The following is an 18,749-nucleotide window of genomic DNA, read 5'->3' as shown; positions in this document are numbered from 1 at the left end:
AGTGCAGCGCTCCCTCAGTACCGCCCCTCCAACAGTGCGGTGCTCCCTCAGTACTGCCCCTCCGACAGTGCGGCGCTCCCTCAGTACTGCCCCTTCGACAGTGCGGCGCTCCCTCAGTACTGCCCCTCCCACAGTGTGGCGCTCCCTCAGTACAGCCCCTCCGACAGTGCAGCACTCCCTCAGTACCACCCCTCTGACAGTGCGGCGCTCCCTCAGTACTGCCCCTCCGACAGTGCGGCGCTCCCTCAGTACTGCCCCTCCGACAGTGCGGCGCTCCCTCAGTACTGCCCCTCCGACAGTGCGGCACTCCCTCAGTACTGCCCCTCCGACAGTGTGGCGCCCGCAGGGACCTGTGGGCCGGCAGGTTGTCTTCAAGCGGAACATGAACAGCACATTGAAACTTTTCTAAGTTACAAGTGTCCTAAACGTTCCCTCTCGGCGCCATCCTCGATTCTGTCTGTTGTCTTAACCCCCCCCCCACAGGCTGATTTGTCACTGGTTTATCTTCATTTCCAGGTACAAGATATTCGCTTGGATAGCTGGGCTAACAGGAATCTACCAAGACTACTGCATGGCTTGCGGTCGGATGGCAGAAGGAGAGGAATACCAGCTCTTTGTCCCCTGCATCACTCCCGGGTGTAAAGGTACCACCTACTGCTGAGAACGACAAGGGCAGCAGGCGCACGGGAACACCACCACCTCCAAGTTCCCCTCCGAGTCACACACCATCCTGACTTGGAAATCTATCGGGCCGTTCCATCATCGTCGCTGGGTCAAAATCCTGGAACTCCCTCTGTAACAGCACTGTGGGAGTGCCTTCACCACACGGGACTGCAGCGGTTCAAGAAGGCGGCTCACCACCACCTTCGAGAACCAGGGGTCACAGTCTCAGGATAAGGGGTCGGCCATTGAGGACTGAGATGAGGAGGAATTTCTTCACTCAGAGGGCGGCGAATCTCTGGAATTCTCTGCCCCAGAGGGCTGTGGAGGCTCAGTCGTTGAGTATATTCAAGGCTGAGATCGAGAGATTTTTGGATATTAAGGGAATCGAGGGATATGGGGATCGGGTGGGAAAGTGGAGATGAGGTAGAAGATCAGCCATGATTTTATTGAATGGCGGAGCAGGCTCGAGGGGCCAAATGGCTCACTCCTGCTCCTAATTCTACGTTAAGTTCTCAAGGGCAACTAGGGATGGGCAATAAATGCTGGCCTTGCCAGTGACGCCTACATCCCAGGATCCCACGATTAAAAAAAAATATCACTGCGGGCTCAAAGGGGCATCATTCAGAAGCTCATTTTTGCTTGAATTTGCATGGAGGATGTTCCAATCGCCCCCCCACCCCACAACTCCGTGGAAAGAGGGCAAAAGGCCATTCACGTTGTTTCTACATAGGAACAGGAGGAGGCCATTCAGCCCCTCGAGCCTGTTCCGCCATTCAATCAGATCGCGGCTGATCTGTATCTTAACTCCATCGACCCGCCTTTGCTCCGTATCCTTTAATCCCCTTACCCAACAAAAATCGATCAATCTCAGTCTTGAAAACTCCAATTGACCCCCGGCATCCACAACCTTTTGGGGAAGAGAGTTCCAGATTTCCACCCTCCTTTGTGTGAAGAAGTGCTTCCTGACATCACCCCTGAACGGCCTGGCTCTAATTTTAAGGTGACGCCCCCCCCTTGTTCTGGACTCCCCCCCACCAGAGGAAATAGTTTCTCTCTCTCTCGACCCGATCAACTCCTTTAATCATCTTCAACACCTCGATTAGATCACCCCTTAATCTTCTAAACTCGAGGGAATACAAGCCCAGTCTGTGCAACCTGTCCTCGGAATTTAACCCTTTTAGCCCCCCGGGTATCATTCTGGTGAATCTGCGCCGCTCCCCCTCCGAGGACAAGATCTCCTTCCTGAGGGGCGGGGCCCAGAACTGAACCCAGTTACTCCAGATGGGGTCTGACCAGAGCTCGGTACAACTGAAGCATCGCTGCCTCCCCTTTGTATTCCAGCCCACCTCGAGATAAAGACCGACATTCCAATTAGTCTTTTTGATTCCTTTCTGTTGCATATCCACTAGTTCTTAGTGATTTATGTACATGGGCACCTAAGTCACTCATTCCCACCATTAAGAAAATACTCCAATTTGTCTCTCTCCGATCCAAAGTGGGTGACCCCCACACTTCCCCACATTGAACGCCATCTGCCACAGCTTTGCCCCCTCACTGAATCTGTCCGCGCCCCTTTGTAGCTGTCTGGTCCCATCTGCTGTGCCTCCTCGCTTAATGTCATCGGCAAACTTGGATATACAGCTCTCTGTATTCCTTCATCCAAGTCATTGAGAAATAGGGTGAAAGGCTGAGGCCCCAGAACAGAACCCTGGGGAACGCCACTTGTCACACCCTGTCAATCTGAGAACGACCCATTATCCCCACTCGCTGTCTCCTACCTCCCCACCAGTTTCCGACCCGTGTCACAAGGTGACCACCAATTCCATGCGCTCACAATCTCTTGTACGTAATCTTTCAAATGCCTTCTGGAAGTCCATATAAGACGAGACCAACCTTATCGACTTCTTTGAAGAAGTAACAGAAAGAGTAGATAAGGGCAATGGAGTAGATGTAACATATTTGGATTTTCAAAAAGCCTTCGATAAGGTACCGCAGAGTAGACTCATGATTAACGTCAGAACATGTGGAGTCCGGGGGATAAGGCGCAGAATGGAGAGCAAGCTGGCTACAGAACAGAAAAAAGAGAGAGTAGGGGTTAAACGTAGTTACTCAGACTGGTGGAAGGTGGGAAGTGGTGTTCCACTGGGATCGGTGCTGGGAAACACTGATGTTCACCATTTACATAAACCATTTGGACTCGGGGAATCAGAAGTACAATTTCAAAGTTTGCGGATGACACCAAATTGGGGGGGTGTAGTTAATACAGAGGAGGACTGCGCCAGAATACAGTAAGACATTAATAAACTTGCAGAATGGGCGTGTAATTGGCAAATGAACTTCAATGTAGACAAGTGTGAGGTAATACATTTTGGTAGGAAGAATAAGGGGGCCACATACCGCTTGGAAAATAAGGGTCTAAATGGAGTAGAGGAACAGAGGGATCTGGGGGTCGAGATTCACAAATCACTCAAAGTAGCGACACCGGTTAATAAGGCCAGGAAACAGCAAACCAAGCACTGGGGTTCATTTCTAGAGGGATAGAATGGAAAAGCAGAGAAGTTGTGTTAAACTTGTATCAAGCCTTGGTTAGACCACACTGGGAGCACTGTGCACAGTTCCCGTTTGGTTAGACCACACTTGGAGCACTGTGCACAGTTCTGGTCTGGTTAGACCACACTTGGAGCACTGTGCACAGTTCCGGTCTGGTTAGACCACGCTCGGAGCACTGTGCACAGTTCTGGCCTGGTTAGACCACACTTGGAGCACTGTGTACAGTTCCGGTCTGGTTAGATCACACTTGGAGCACTGTGCACAGTTCTGGTCTGGTTAGACCACACTTGGAGCACTGTGCACAGTTCTGGTCTGGTTAGACCACACTTGGAGCACTGTGCACAGTTCCGGTCTGGTTAGACCACACTTGGAGCATGGTGCACAGTTCCGGTCTGGTTAGACCACACTTGGAGCATGGTGCACAGTTCTGGTCTGGTTAGATCACATTCGGAGTACTGTGCACAGTTCTGGTCTGGTTAGATCACACTTGGAGCACTGTGCACAGTTCTGGTCTGGTTAGACCACACTTGGAGCACTGTGCACAGTTCCGGTCTGGTTAGACCACACTTGGAGCACTGTGCACAGTTCCGGTCTGGTTAGACCACACTTGGAGCATGGTGCACAGTTCTGGTCTGGTTAGATCACATTCGGAGTACTGTGCACAGTTTTGGTCTGGTTAGACCACACTTGGAGCACTGTGCACAGTTCTGGTCTGGTTAGACCACACTTGGAGCACGGTGCACAGTTCTGGTCTGGTTAGACCACACTTGGAGCACTGTGCACAGTTCTGGTCTGGTTAGACCACACTTGGAGCACGGTGCACAGATCTGGCCTGGTTAGACCACACTTGGAGCACTGTGCACAGTTCTGGTCTGGTTAGACCACACTTGGAGCACGGTGCACAGTTCTGGCCTGGTTAGACCACACTTGGAGCACTGTGCACAGTTCTGGTCTCCATATTATAAAAATGAAATAGAGGAACTGGAGAAGGTGCAAAAAAAGATTCACAAGGATGGTACCAGAACTGAGAGGCTACAAATATCAGGAAAGGTTGAACAGGCTGGGGCTCTTTTCTCTAGAAAAGAGAAGGCTGAGGGGTGACCTGATCGAGGTCTTTAAGATTATGAAAGGGTCTCGATAGGGTAGACATAGAGAAGATGTTTCCACTTGTGCGGGAGACCAGAAATAGGGGCCGTCAATATAAGAGAGTCACTAATAAATCCAATGGGGAATTCAGGAGAAACTTCTTTACCCAGAGTGGTGAGAATGTGGAACTCGCTGCCACAGGGAGTGGTTGAGGCGAATAGTATAGATGCATTTAAGGGGAAGCTGGATAAACACATGAGGGGGAAAGGAATAGAGGGTTATGGGGATGGGGTGAGATGAAGAGGGGTGGGAGGAGGCTGGTGTGGAGCATAAACTCCAGGCACGGACCAGTTGGGCTGAATGTCCTGTTTCTGTGCTGTACATTCTGTGTAACATCCCTGGATGCTCTGCCCTGCCCGCCACGCTCATAGATACATAGATACATAGAAGATAGGAGCAGGAGTAGGCCATTCGGCCCCTCAAGCCTGCTCCGCCATTCAATGCGATCATGGCTGATCATCCAAATTCAGTACCCTGTCCCTGCCTTCTCCCCATATCCCTTGATCCCTTTAGCCTTAAGAAATATATCCAACTCCTTCTTGAATATATTTAATGAATTGGCCTCAACTGCCTTCTGTGGTAGAGAATTCCACAGGTTCACCACTCTCTGGGTGAAGAAATTCCTCCTCATCTCAGTCCTAAATAGCTTACCCCTTATCCTTAGACTGTGACCCCTGGTTCTGGACTCCCCGACCTTCGGGAACATCCTTCCTGCATCGAGTCTGTCCAGTCCTGTCAGAATTTTATAAGTTTCAATGAGATCCCCTCTCATTCTTCTAAACTCCAGCGAGTATAAGCCCAATCGACCCAATCTCTCCTCGTACGTCATTCCTGCCATCCCAGGTATCAGCCTGGTGAATCTTCGCTACACTCCCTCCATGGCAAGAACATCCTTCCTCAGATAAGACGACCAAAACTGCACACAATACTCAAGGTGTGGTCTCACCAAGGCCCTGTACAACTGCAGCAAGACATCCTTGTTCCTGTACTCGAATCCTTTTGCTACGAAGGCCAACCTTCATAACCGCCTGCTGCACCTGCATGCTTACCTTCAGCGACTGGTGCACAAGGACACCCAGGTCTCATTGCACTCAGGAACTCCTCAGTTGGATTCGTCCGACCTGACTGCCCCATCACTAATCCACGCCCGACTCTCGCTCAGGAGCTCCCACCTGCCCTAGCGCTCAGTCACACTGTTCCTGGAGAGGGGCCGCGAGTTTACAACTGTGTTTGTTCCCGGCAGGTTTCTACTGCACCGACTGTTACCAGCACATGAACAACATCTGCTCAATCTGCATGGGTCCACTGGCCTACCAGGGAGATATAGACGAGGAGGTGTAAGTGCACTGCTGTTCTTGATAGTCACCTGTGGATCTCCTGTATCTGGAGCCTCTCTCCTCCTGTAACTGTCACTCTGCTTCTCTCCCACTCTGCGGCCTGGATATTAACAGGGGTGGGTTGCGTAGGTGGGATCAGCAGAGTTTCGATAGGAAAACCCAGAGGTCCCCGCACAGCGAGTGTCTTTTCTCCTTGATAGGTTTCCCCCGCCCGGCGGTCAGCCTGATTGACAGGCTTGGCTTCCAGTCGGGCAGGGAGGACTCCGGAGAAGGTAGGTCCGATTCACGATCTGGGGGTCTTTGTCCGAGTGGGGTGGAGCTTAGGGGGCTGTGGGGGAGGGCAGGGAGTATTCCTGCTCCTCCTGGCCCAACAGGCAGTGCTGTAAAAGGCACTTAGCTTCTCCCTGAAGCTGCCCTCGCCGCCCTTCAGCTGCCGGGTTTCCCGAGGCCTGGGAAACACAGCCGGCCAGGGTTAAAGCTGTACGACAGGTTAAATTGGAGGCTGCCCGCCCCCTGTCCCACCTCCATCAAACCCGGAGATTCCAAACCCAAACACAACCCACCCATTTTGGGGGTTAAAATTAGTACCACGTCTTTCTTTCTGTCTCGTTCTAGGCAGTTTCTGAGGCCCCTCCTCTCTTTTTATTCTTGGGAATTGGCTAATGTTGGTGGCCGACACTCCCAGTGCCAGCACTGAGGGAGCGCCGCACTGTCGGAGGGGCAGTACTGAGGGAGCGCCGCACTGTCGGAGGGGCAGTACTGAGGGAGCGCCGCACTGTCGGAGGGGCAGTACTGAGGGAGCGCCGCACTGTCGGAGGGGCAGTACTGAGGGAGCGCCGCACTGTCGGAGGGGCAGTACTGAGGGAGCGCCGCACTGTCGGAGGGGCAGTACTGAGGGGGCGCCGCACTGTCGGAGGGGCAGTACTGAGGGGGCGCCGCACTGTCAGAGGGGCAGTACTGAGGGAGCGCCGCACTGTCGGAGGGGCAGTACTGAGGGGGCGCTGCACTGTCAGAGGGGCAGTACTGAGGGAGCGCCGCACTGTCGGAGGGGCAGTACTGAGGGAGCGCCGCACTGTCGGAGGGCCAGCACTGAGGGAGCGCCGCACTGTCGGAGGGGCAGTACTGAGGGAGCGCCGCACTGTGGGAGGGGCAGCACTGAGGGAGCGCCGCACTGTCGGAGGGGCAGTACTGAGGGAGCGCCGCACTGTCGGAGGGGCAGTACTGAGGGAGCGCCGCACTGTCGGAGGGGCAGTACTGAGGGAGCGCCGCACTGTCGGAGGGGCAGTACTGAGGGAGCGCCGCACTGTCGGAGGGGCAGTACTGAGGGAGCGCCGCACTGTTGGAGGGGCAGTACTGAGGGAGCGCCGCACTGTCGGAGGGGCAGTACTGAGGGAGCGCCGCACTGTCGGAGGGGCAGTACTGAGGGAGCGCCGCACTGTCGGAGGGGCAGTACTGAGGGAGCGCCGCACTGTCGGAGGGGCAGTACTGAGGGGGCGCCGCACTGTCGGAGGGGCAGTACTGAGGGGGCGCCGCACTGTCAGAGGGGCAGTACTGAGGGAGCGCCGCACTGTCGGAGGGGCAGTACTGAGGGGGCGCCGCACTGTCAGAGGGGCAGTACTGAGGGAGCGCCGCACTGTCGGAGGGGCAGTACTGAGGGGGCGCTGCACTGTCAGAGGGGCAGTACTGAGGGAGCGCCGCACTGTCGGAGGGGCAGTACTGAGGGAGCGCCGCACTGTCGGAGGGCCAGCACTGAGGGAGCGCCGCACTGTCGGAGGGGCAGTACTGAGGGAGCGCCGCACTGTCGGAGGGGCAGCACTGAGGGAGCGCCGCACTGTCGGAGGGGCAGTACTGAGGGAGCGCCGCACTGTCGGAGGGGCAGTACTGAGGGAGCGCCGCACTGTCGGAGGGGCAGTACTGAGGGAGCGCCGCACTGTCGGAGGGGCAGTACTGAGGGAGCGCCGCACTGTCGGAGGGGCAGTACTGAGGGAGCGCCGCACTGTCGGAGGGGCAGTACTGAGGGAGCGCCGCACTGTCGGAGGGGCAGTACTGAGGGAGCGCCGCACTGTCGGAGGGGCAGTACTGAGGGAGCGCCGCACTGTCGGAGGGGCAGTACTGAGGGAGCGCCGCACTGTCGGAGGGGCAGTACTGAGGGAGCGCCGCACTGTCGGAGGGGCAGTACTGAGGGAACGCCGCACTGTCGGAGGGGCAGTACTGAGGGAGCGCCGCACTGTCGGAGGGGCGGTACTGAGGGAACGCCGCACTGTCGGAGGGGCAGTACTGAGGGAGCGCCGCACTGTCGGAGGGGCGGTACTGAGGGAGCGCCGCACTGTCGGAGGGGCAGTACTGAGGGAATGCCGCACTGTCGGAGGGGCAGTACTGAGGGAGCGCCGCACTGTCGGAGGGGCGGTACTGAGGGAGTGCCGCACTGTCGTTGAGGCAGTACTGAGGGTGCACCTCACTGTCGGAGGGGCAGTACTGAGGGAGCACCTCACTGTCGAAGGGGCAGTACTGAGGGAGCGCCGCACTGTCGGCGGGGCCGTACTGAGGGAGTGCCGCACTGTCGGAGGGGCGGTACTGAGGGAGCGTCGCACTGTCGGAGGGGCAGTACTAAGGGAGTGCCGCACTGTCGGAGGGGCAGTACTGAGGGAGCGCCGCACTGTCGGAGGGGCAGTACTGAGGGAGTGCCGCACTGTCGGAGGGGCAGTACTGAGGGAGCGCCGCACTGTCGGAGGGGCAGTACTGAGGGAGCGCCGCACTGTCAGAGGGGCAGTACTGAGGGAGCGCCGCACTGTCGGAGGTGCCGTCTTTCAGATGAGACGTTAAACCGAGGCCCCATCTGCCCTCTCGAGTGGACGTAAAAGATCCCACGGCCGCTATTGGAAGAAGAGCAGGGGGAGTTCTCCCCGGTGTCCTGGGCCCAATAGTTATCCCATCAGCCATCACCACCAAAAAACAGGTCCTTTATCACATTGCTGTTTGTGGGAGCTTGCTGTGCGCAAATTGGCTGCCGCGTTTCCCACATTACAACAGTGACCACACTTCAAAAAGTACTTCATTGGCTGTAAAAGCGCTTTGGGTCGTCCTGAGGTGGTGAAAGGCGCTGGAGAAATGTAAGTTCCTTCTTTCCTCATGTTTGAGCTTGTGATTCCTTTCCTCTCCCCCCCCCACCGACAGGGATTCCAGCGACTCGGGCAAAGTCAAGCTGTGGATCAGCGCCATGGACACCATGAAGACCCGGCAGGACAAGGCGAAGCAGGAACGGAAGGAGCTGCGCGCCCTGCTGAAGAAGAAGATCCAGACGGCGCTCTACAAGGACCTGAGCGTCACGGAGGAGAAGGACAGGGCGCTCAAGGCCCTGTTCAGAGAGATGAAGCTGGGCGAGCAGCCCGAGGAGGGTCGGCCGAGCGAGAGGAAACCCGTGAGCCTGCCGAGCGACCTGGAATCCGGAGACTCCCAGCGTTACGGCGCGAGAAGGTACTGCCGGGATGTCGCGGCCACGGCTAACGGAATGGGTGGAAACAGAGAAAAATTACAGCGCGGAATAAAATAAGGCGATGTTGGCCTTTAATGACTAGAGGGCTAGAGGGGAGGAGGTTCTGCTACGCCTATACGAACATACGAATTAGGAGCAGGAGTCGGCCACTCGGCCCCTCGAGCCTGCTCCGCCACTCAATAAGATCATGGCTGATCCGATTACTCCACATTCCCGCCTACCCCCGATAATCTTTCACCCCCTTGCTTACCAAGAATCGATCTACCTCTGCCTTCAAAATATCCAAAGACTCTGGGGGGAAAATTCAGAATCGCCCTGTTTGGGGCGCCATTATCGGCCGTGCGCAAAGTTTAGCACCCGGCGCTATTTATCGCCTCCGACAGCAAACTTGGCTTTTATCGCCCCTGGAGGTGATTGGAGCGCTAAATCAGGCGCTTCACACCTGTCTTAAGGCCGAGGAGCGAGGCGCTACCTCAGAGCGCTGGCGAAGCAAGGAAGGGCAAATCAAAATGAACCTGCAAAGTGCTGCTCAGTCCCCAAAACTCCTTCACACAGCGTTGAATCTCTCCAGAAGTCTCTCTCTCTCTCTCAGAATGCATGGTGCAAAAATGTCACTGACAAAAAAAGGCAGGAAGCGGCCACCTTTAAATAGCGCTCTCCCAGTCCCTTCCTGACTGCAAAACGCTCCCCTCAACCTGTCGTTGCTAGCGGCAGGCGGTAAGGCAGGGGGCGCCACTCAATATCCGGTCCGGGGCGCTACCGGGGCATTGCGCACTCGACTGACGTCACAATCCGCCGGCGCAGGAGATTGTGGCGGTAGTGTTTAGCGGCGCCGCAAAATGTCTAGTTAATTTCGCGAGCGGCGCAAACATCGCCGCGCCCGGGCGCTAGCTGCTTTGTGCCCCAATTGGCGCCCTCTTAAGGTGCTAATGGGAGGTGCAAACATCTGAATTCTTCCGCCTCTGCTTCCACCGCCCTCTGAGGGAGAGAGTTCCAAAGACTCACGACCCTCTGTGAGAAAAAACTTCTCCTCATCTCTGTCTTAAATGGGCGACCCCTTATTTTTAAACAGCAACCCCCTAGTTCTAGATTCTCCCACAAAGCCCTGGTTAGACCACATCTGGAGATCAGTTCTGGGCACCGCACCGCAGAAAGGATTTATTGGCCTTGGAAGGAGTGCCACGCAAGTTCACCTATGAATGTTACCGGGGCTCCCAGGGCTAGATTCTGAGATTACATAAACCAGGCTTGTATTCACTGGAATATCAAAAGTTTAAGGGGTATGATAGCATAGTGGTTAGGTCACTGGACTAGTAATCTAGCGGCCTGGACTAATAATCTGGAGACATAAATTCAAACATGGCAGCTGGGGAGTTAAAATTCAGTTAATTAATAAATCTGGATTAAAAAGCTAGTATCAGTGACGGTGATCATAAAACTACCAGACCCATCTGGTTTACTAGTGTCCTTTAGTGGAAGGAAATCTGCTGTCCTTATCCGGTCTGGCCGGGTATATGTGACTCCAGACCCACAGCAATGTGGTTGACTCTTAACACAGCTCCTCTGAAATGGCCCAGCGAGCCACTCGGTTGTATAAGGCGGCTCACCACCACCTTCTCGAGGGCAATTAGGGGATGGGCAATAAATGCTGGCCTTGCCAGGGACGCCCACATCCCGTGAACAAATAAATAATAATTTGATTGAGGGGTTTTGACAAGGGTGGGCCATGACGTTAAAATCCGAGCCAGGCCGTTCAGGAGAGGGGTTAGGAAACCCTTCTTCATGCAAAGTGGTGGTAGAAGAGTGGAACTTCCACAAAAAAGCATTTTAAAATCTCAGATCGATAGGTTTTTGCTAGACAAGGGGTATAAAAGGGTATGGAGCCAAAGGCGGGTGGATGGAGTTAAGAGACGGATCAGCCACGATCTCAGAGAATGGCGGAGCAGGCTCGAGGGGCTGAATGACCTACTCACGCTGGGTAATGTCCCCCCAACAGGACTCCTTTTAAAGCTGTGGCCTTTATATAGAGGCGCTGAAGAAGGTGCAAACAAAAAGATTCACAAGGATGGTACCAGATACTGAGAGGTTATAACTATCAGGAAAGATTGAACAGGCTGGGACTCAAGAAGAAGTTGGATATATTTCTTAAGGCTAAAGGGATCAAGGGATATGAGGAGAAGGCAGGGACAGGGTACTGAATTTGGATGATCAGCCATGATCTCATTGAATGGCGGAGCAGGCTCGAGGGGCCGAATGGCCTCCTCCTGCTCCTATCTTCTATGTTTCTATGTTTCTTTTCTCTAGAAACGAGAAGGCTGAGGGGCGACCTGATCGAGGACTTTAAGATTATGAAGGGGGTTCGATAGGGTCGACGTAGAGAAGATGTTTCCACTTGTGGGGGAGACCAGAACTAGGGGCCCTCAATATAAGAGAGTCACTAATAAATCCAATCGTGAATTCAGGAGAAACTTCTTTACCCAGAGAGTGGGGAGAATGTGGAACTCGCTGCCACAGGGAGTGGTTGAGGCGAAGAGCGTCGATGCATTGAAGGGGAAGCTGGGTAAACACATCAGGGAGAAAGGGATAGAGGGATCTGCTGATGGGGTGAGATGAAGAGGGGTGGGAGGAGGCTGGTGTGGGGCATAAACATCGGCACGGAGCGGTTGGGCCGAATGGTCTGTGTCTGTGCTGGAAATACTGTGTAATTACTTAACGGGCAGTTTTACTCGGGTTTCCACCATTGGCGGCCGTGCCTTCAGCCGCCTGGGCCCCGAGCTCTGGAATTCCCTCCCTAAACCTCTCCGCCTCTCTCTCTCTCCTCCTTTAAGACGCTCCTTAAAACTGACCTCATTGGCCAAGCTTTTGGTCACCTGTCCCGATATCTCCTTGTGTGACTCGGTGTCAAATTTGTGTCTGATTTAAGCTCCTGTGAAGAGCCCTGGGATGTTTTTAACGATGCTAAAGGTGCCTTATAAATGCAAGTTGTTGTAGTATATATTTGCCAGACAAAGGAATCTCAGGCAAAATCCCTGCCATTCTGGAGTGTTGCCAACAACTTCTCAACTTTGGCATCAATGCGATGCCGTGTCAACCCTCTGTTCATATGACTTAACATCGCTGGCAGAGAAAGCGACCCTTTCAGTGTGAGCCGTAAGGGAGGAGAGCTCCACGAACTCCAGTTTATTGGTGGTTGTCCAGCCTAACCCCAAGTCGGGTGGGGACGGGGCAGGTCTGCACCACACTCAATCTTGCTTCCCCAAAAAATTGTCTCTGAAACTCATCTCAGCTGAGGAAATAATCCTCCAATCCTGCTCTGAAATGGAAAACAGATTCCATCGCGCGTCTTCCCTCCGTAAACCTCAGCTCATCCACAAACTCTGCTGCCTCTGTGTCCTAACTCGCACCGAGTCCCCGTTCACCCATCACTCGCTGACCTACATTGGTTCCCGGTCCGGCAACGGCTCGATATTAAAATTCTCATCCTTGTTTCCCAATCCCTCCATGGCCTCCTCGCCCCCCCACCCTATCTCTGTAACCTTCTCCAACCCTCCGAGATCTCCGCGCTCCCCCAATTCCGGCCTCTTGCGCATCCCCCGATTTCCATCGCTCCACCATTGGCAGCCGCGCCTTCAGCCGCCTGGGCCCCGAGCTCTGGAATTCCCTCCCTAAACCTCTCCGCCTCTCTCTCCTCCTTTAAGACGCTCCTTAAAACCGACCTCTTTGACCAAGCTTTTGGTCACCTGTCCTAATAGCTCCCTATATGGCTTGGGTTGAATTTTGTCTGATAATCGCTCCTGTGAAGCACCTTGGGACGTTTTACTATGTTAAAGGCGCTAGGTAAATGCAGGTTGCTGTTACTGTTGTTGCCTGATTACACAGGTAAGCCAAAGACGATTCCATAAGATGAGACTGTTACCTGGACCTCGAAGGACATGTGTTCTGCGAGACATTGTTTTCCGAGGAATGCTAAATGGTTACGGGAATTAATTTGGGATTACCAGTATTCTGCAGAAAGAAACCTTTTGAGTTGCGCCAAAGAATACTCACTGATGGGGTGGCTTCTTCGGCAGCACCTCCCAAACTCGCAACCTCCACCACCTACAAGGACGGGAACACCACCACCTCCAAGTTCCCCTCCAAGTCTCACACACCAGCCCGACTTATATGTCAGGCCGTTCCTTCATCGTCGCTGGGTCAAAATCCTGGAACTCCCTCCCTGACAGCACCATGGGAGCACCTTCACCAAGAGCAGGTCAGAGGCTGGGTATTCTGCGGCGAGTGTCTCACCTCCTGACTCCCCAAAGCCTTTCCACCATCTACAAGGCACAAGTCAGGAGTGTGATGGAATACTCTCCACTTGCCTGGATGAGTGCAGCTCCAACAACACTCAAGAAGCTCGACACCATCCAGGACAAAGCAGCCCGCTTGATTGGCACCCCATCCACCACCTTAAACATTTACTCCCTCCACCACCGGCGCACCGTGACTGCAGTGTGGACCATCTACAAGATGCACTGCAGCAACTCGCCAAGGCTCCTTCGGCAGCACCTCCCAAGCCCGCGACCTCTTCCACCTAGAAGGACAAGGGCAGCAGGCGCACGGGAACACCACCACCTCCAAGTTCCCCACCAAGTCACACACCATCCTGACTTGGAAATATATCGGCCGTTCCTTCATCGTCGCTGGGTCAAAATCCTGGAACTCCCTCCCTAACAGCACTGTGGGAGCACCTTCACCACACGGGACTGCAGCGGTTCAAGAAGGCGGCTCACCGCCACCTTCTCAAGGACGATTAGGGATGGGCAATAAATGCCGGCCTTGCCAGCGACGCCCACATCCCCAGAATGATTTTTTTTTTAAATAGATGTGTATTCGCCATCCTGCGTGTGTGCAGATGTTATAACGTGACTGGGTGTTGTGATGTGGTCCCACCAGCAACATCTGGTTTCTCAGTAGTGCTTCATTCTTGGTCCTTGATGGAGAGCGTTGATGAGAGGTTAATGTCAATGTCCAGCCCACTCCCATCTCACCAAGGTCCACACCCATGCCCTTTCCAGCTGCAGTGATGGTGATCAGGAATCATACAGCAGAGGCCATTCAGCCCATCGTGCGTGTGCCGGCTCTTTGAAAGAGCTCTCCAATTAGTCCCACTGCCCCCCTGCACTTTCCCCGTAGCCCTGTGAATTTTTCCCCTTCAAGTATTTATTCAATTCCCTTTTGAAAGTCACTATTGAATCTGCTTCCACCGCCCTTTCAGGCAGCGCATTCCAGATCACAACAACTCGCTGCGTAAAAAACATTCTCCTCATCTCCCCCTCTGGTTCTTTTGCCGATTATCTTCAATCTGTGTCCTCTGGTTACCGACCCTCCTGCCACTGGAAACAGTTTCTCCTTATCTACTTTATCAAAACCCTTCATGATTTTGAACACCTCGATTAAATCCCCATGTTAACCTTCTCTGCTCTAAGGAGAACAATCCCAGCTGCTCTAGTCTCTCCATGTAAGGTGATGTGCCTCAATGAATCCGAGACTCAACGTTAACGGAGCAAAGCAAGGCTTTTATTAACTCAGAAGGTAATACACATTGGAGAAGTGTCTCTCATCCAGAGATCTGCTGTACTGGATGTGAGACACGCTGGGCCTGCTTAAGTAGGGGCCAGGTATGGGCGGAGCCCTGCACACAATACAATACAGGTAAGGAAATGAAACTGAAACTAAACTAAACACAGAGAATACAGTGCCTGATGAATGGCATATTTCATCACATAAGGCTTGTGTTCCCTTGAGTTCAGAAGATTAAGGGGTGGCCTAATTGAGGGGTGTTGAAGATGATTAAAGGAGTTGATGGGGTAGATAGAGAGAAACTATTTCCTCTGGTGGGGGGAGTCCAGAACAAGGGGGGGCGTCACCTTAAAATTAGAGCCAGGCCGTTCAGGGGTGATGCCAGGAAGCACTTCTTCACACAAAGGGGGGTGGGAATCTGGAACTCTCCCCCCGCAAAAAAAGCTGTGGATGCCGGGGCTCAATTGGAGCTTTCAAGACTGAGGTTGATAGATATTTGTTGGGTAAGGGGATTAAGGGTTGCGGAACCAAGGAAGGCAGATGGAGTTGAGGTACAGGTCAGCCGTAATCTGATTGAATGGCAGAAATATAGAAAAATAGGAGCAGGAGTCGGCCATTTGGCCCTTCGAACCTGCTCCGCCATTCAATATGATCATGGCTGATCCTCTATCTCAATACCATATTCCCACTCTCTCCCCAGACCCCTTGATGCCTTTTGTGTCTAGAAATCTATCGATCTCCTTCTGAAATATATTCAGTGACTTGGCCTCCACAGCCTTCTGTGGTAGAGAATTCCACAGGTTCACCACCCTCTTGAGTGAAGAAATTTCTCCTCATCTCAGTCCTAAATGTCCTACCCCGTATCCTGAGACTGTGACCCCTCGTTCTAGACCCCCCCCCCAGCCAGGGGAAACATCCTCCCTGCATCCAGTCTGTCTAGCCCTGTCAGAATTTTATACGTTTCAATGAGATATCCTCTCATTCTTCTAAACTCTGGTGAACACAGGCCAATCTCTCCTCATACGACAGTCCTGCCATCCCAGGAATCAGTCTGGTGAACCTTTGCTGCACTCCCTCTATGGCAAGTATATCCTTTCTTAGGTAAGGAGACCAAAATTGCACACAGTACTCCAGGTGTGGTCTCACCAAGGCCCTGTATAACTGTAGTAAGACATCCTTGCTCCTGTACTCAAATCCACTTGCAATGAAGGCCAGCAAACCATTTGCCTTCCTAACTGCTTGCTGCACCTGCATGTTTGCTTTCAGTGACTGGTGTACAAGGACACCCAGGTCCCTTTGTACATCAACATTTAAGGAAGTGGCCCTAGAAATAGTAGATGCATTGCTGATCATCTTCCAACATTCGATGGAATCTGGAACAGTACCCATGGATTGGAGGGTAGCTAATGTTACCCCACTATTCAAAAAAGGTGGTAGAGAGAAAACGGGGAATTACAGACCGGTAAGCCTGACATCGGTAGTGGGGAAAATGCTAGAGTCCATTATAAAGGATGTAATAGCAGAGCACTTGGAAAACAGTGACAGGATCGGACAAAGTCAATATGGATTTACAAAAGGTAAATCGTGCTTGGCTAATTTACTGGAATTTTTTGAGGATGTAACTGGTAAAATAGATAAGGGAGAACCAGTGGATGTGGTGTATTTGGACTTTCAAAAGGCTTTCGATTAGGTCACGCATAAGAAATTAGCGTGTAAAGTTAAGGCACATGGGATTGGGGGCAAGGTATTGACTTGGATAGAGAACTGGTTGGCAGACAGAAAGCAAAGAGTTGGAATAAACGGGTCTTTTTCTGAGTGGCAGGCAGTGATCGGTCCTTGGACCCCAGCTATTCACAATATATATTAATGATCTAGACAAGGGAACTAGATGTAATATCTCCAAGTTTGCAGATGACACAAAGCTGGGTGGGCGTGTGTGCTGTGAGGAGGATGCCGAGAAACTCCAAGATGATTTGGATAGGTTGGGTGAATGGGCAGAAGCATGGCAGATGCAATATAATGTGGATAAATGCGAGGTTATCCACTTTGGTGTCAAAAACAGGAAGGCAGATTATTATCTGAACGACAATAGATTGGGAGAAGGGGAAGTGCAGCGAGACCTGTGTGTCCTTGTGCACCAGTCGCTGAAGGTAAGCATGCAGGTGCAGCAGGCGGTTAAGAAGGCAAATGGTATGTTGGCCTTTGTAGCGAGAGGGTTCGAGTACAGGAACAAGGATATCTTGCTGCAGTTGTACAGGGCCTTGGTGAGGCCGCACCTTGAGTATTGTGTGCAGTTTTGGTCGCCTTATCTGAGGAAGGATGTTCTTGCCATGGAGGGAGTTCAGCGAAGATTCACCAGGCTGATACCTGGGATGGCAGGAATGACGTATGAGGAGAGATTGGGTCGATTGGGCTTATACTCGCTGGAGTTTAGAAGAATGAAAGGGGATCTCATTGAAACTTATAAAATTCTGACAGGACTGGACAGACTAGATGCAGGATGTTCCCGATGGCGGGGGAGTCCAGAACCAGGGGTCACAGTCTAAGGATAAGGGGTAAGCCATTTACGACTGAGATGAGGAGGAATTTCTTCACCCAGAGAGTGGTGAACCTGTGGAATTCTCTACCACAGAAGGAAGTGGAGGCCAATTCATTAAATATATTCAAGAAGGAGTTAGATATATTTCTTAAGGTTAAAGGGATCAAGGGATGTGGGAAGAAAGCAGGGACAGGGTACTGAGTTTGGATGATCAGCCATGATCGCATTGAATAGCGGAGCAGGCTCGAGGGGCCGAACGGCCTACTCCTGTTCCTAAAACTGAAGCCCCTTCATCCCTGTTAGGCAGGAGTGGGTTTTTCCTTTTGAAGAAAACGATACATTGGCTGGTTTTTTTTGTTTTTGCACCTTGGCAGTGAAAGCGAGCTGGATTTCGAGTACCAGGACAGGTCGGCAACGGACGAGACGACGTCGGAGGAGCCGTACGACCCCAGCGAGTTCGTCGAGAAGAGGAGGAACCGGGACGTGGTCACCGTGGGCGACTTGGGGCAGCGTCCAAGCCGCTCCCGGAGCGGAACGACCAGCGGCGGCAGCAGCGGCAGCGAGGCCGGGCTGCTGCTGGGGGAAAGCCGTGCGGGCACCGTGGGCACCCTCAGCGCCACCACCCTCTCCCCCACCGTGACCACCGTCTCCTCACAGGCACAGACGGACGAGACGTACACCAACAGGGACGACAACTGGGAGCTGGCGGTGTCTGACTTCAGGAGGTTGTCACCCTGAACCCATGGGAAGGACAGGGGAGCAAGAGAGAGAGAGAGCCACATTAATGTAAGGGCCTTTTCGGAGGGGGGAAAGACAGGGGTAAGAAAGAGGGGCAAACGCAGGTATATGAGAATCGTTGTACCCCATTCCTAATTTAAAAAAACCTGGAATCAGATGGGTGAAAGACTGGCTGCAAGATCAAAAAATATCCCATTAGACTGGGGGGCTTTGTCATGACTATATTAGACTGCACCACTGCGAACGGCCAATCTAAATAAATGTTTTTTTTAATTAAAACACGGTGTTTCCATGTCTAATTTCAGATGAAAGGCGAACCTGATTCTTTCCCTCCCTTTTTTTTTTAAACCTTCTCCCCCTCCCTCTTGCCGAGGGTCCCGGTCACCTACATGAAATTCGTCCTGAGCCCAGCTTATGCAAATGATCTTCATGAGCCCAAACCATGGTCGGCAGGCTGTACAACCGTGCGAAGGATTAAGGCATCGCCTCCCGACAGTCACCCCCTTCCCTCCCCCAATCAGCTCACTGGCCTGGAGAGGTAAGCGACTGACAACAGTATTTTGCCTCTCATCGTTTCATTTGCTCTTCATAACCTTCCGTCCTCAACATTGAGCTCACCAACTTCAGAGAACTCCCCCCCCCTGCTCTTCTTCCAATAGTGGCTGTGAGATCCTTTACGTCTACCTGATGGGGCAGACGGGGGCCTGGGTTTAACGTCTCA

At 53.0% G+C, this 18,749-nt stretch overlaps 1 protein-coding gene across 1 annotated transcript in view; it reads left to right on the top strand.

Moving 5' to 3' along the window:
- The window catches only part of dcst2 (DC-STAMP domain containing 2), a 72,573-nt gene extending 54,272 nt beyond the window's left edge, over positions 1 to 18,301 (top strand). Inside the window, 4 exon segments of the mRNA XM_085978727.1 lie at positions 517 to 644; positions 5,603 to 5,696; positions 8,871 to 9,170; positions 17,665 to 18,301. Of these exon segments, the coding sequence (XP_085834853.1) occupies positions 517 to 644; positions 5,603 to 5,696; positions 8,871 to 9,170; positions 17,665 to 18,163 (1,021 nt within the window). The 3' untranslated portion in view covers positions 18,164 to 18,301.
- Positions 18,302 to 18,749: the final 448 nt, after the last annotated feature.

Source organism: Somniosus microcephalus, unplaced genomic scaffold, assembly GCF_052327205.1.
Source record: "Somniosus microcephalus isolate GS21.2 unplaced genomic scaffold, FLI_Smic_1.0 unresolved_chr7, whole genome shotgun sequence".
Lineage (NCBI taxonomy): Eukaryota > Metazoa > Chordata > Chondrichthyes > Squaliformes > Somniosidae > Somniosus > Somniosus microcephalus.
Note: the sequence above shows the minus strand (reverse complement) of the source record. Positions and strands in the feature narration are given on the sequence as shown.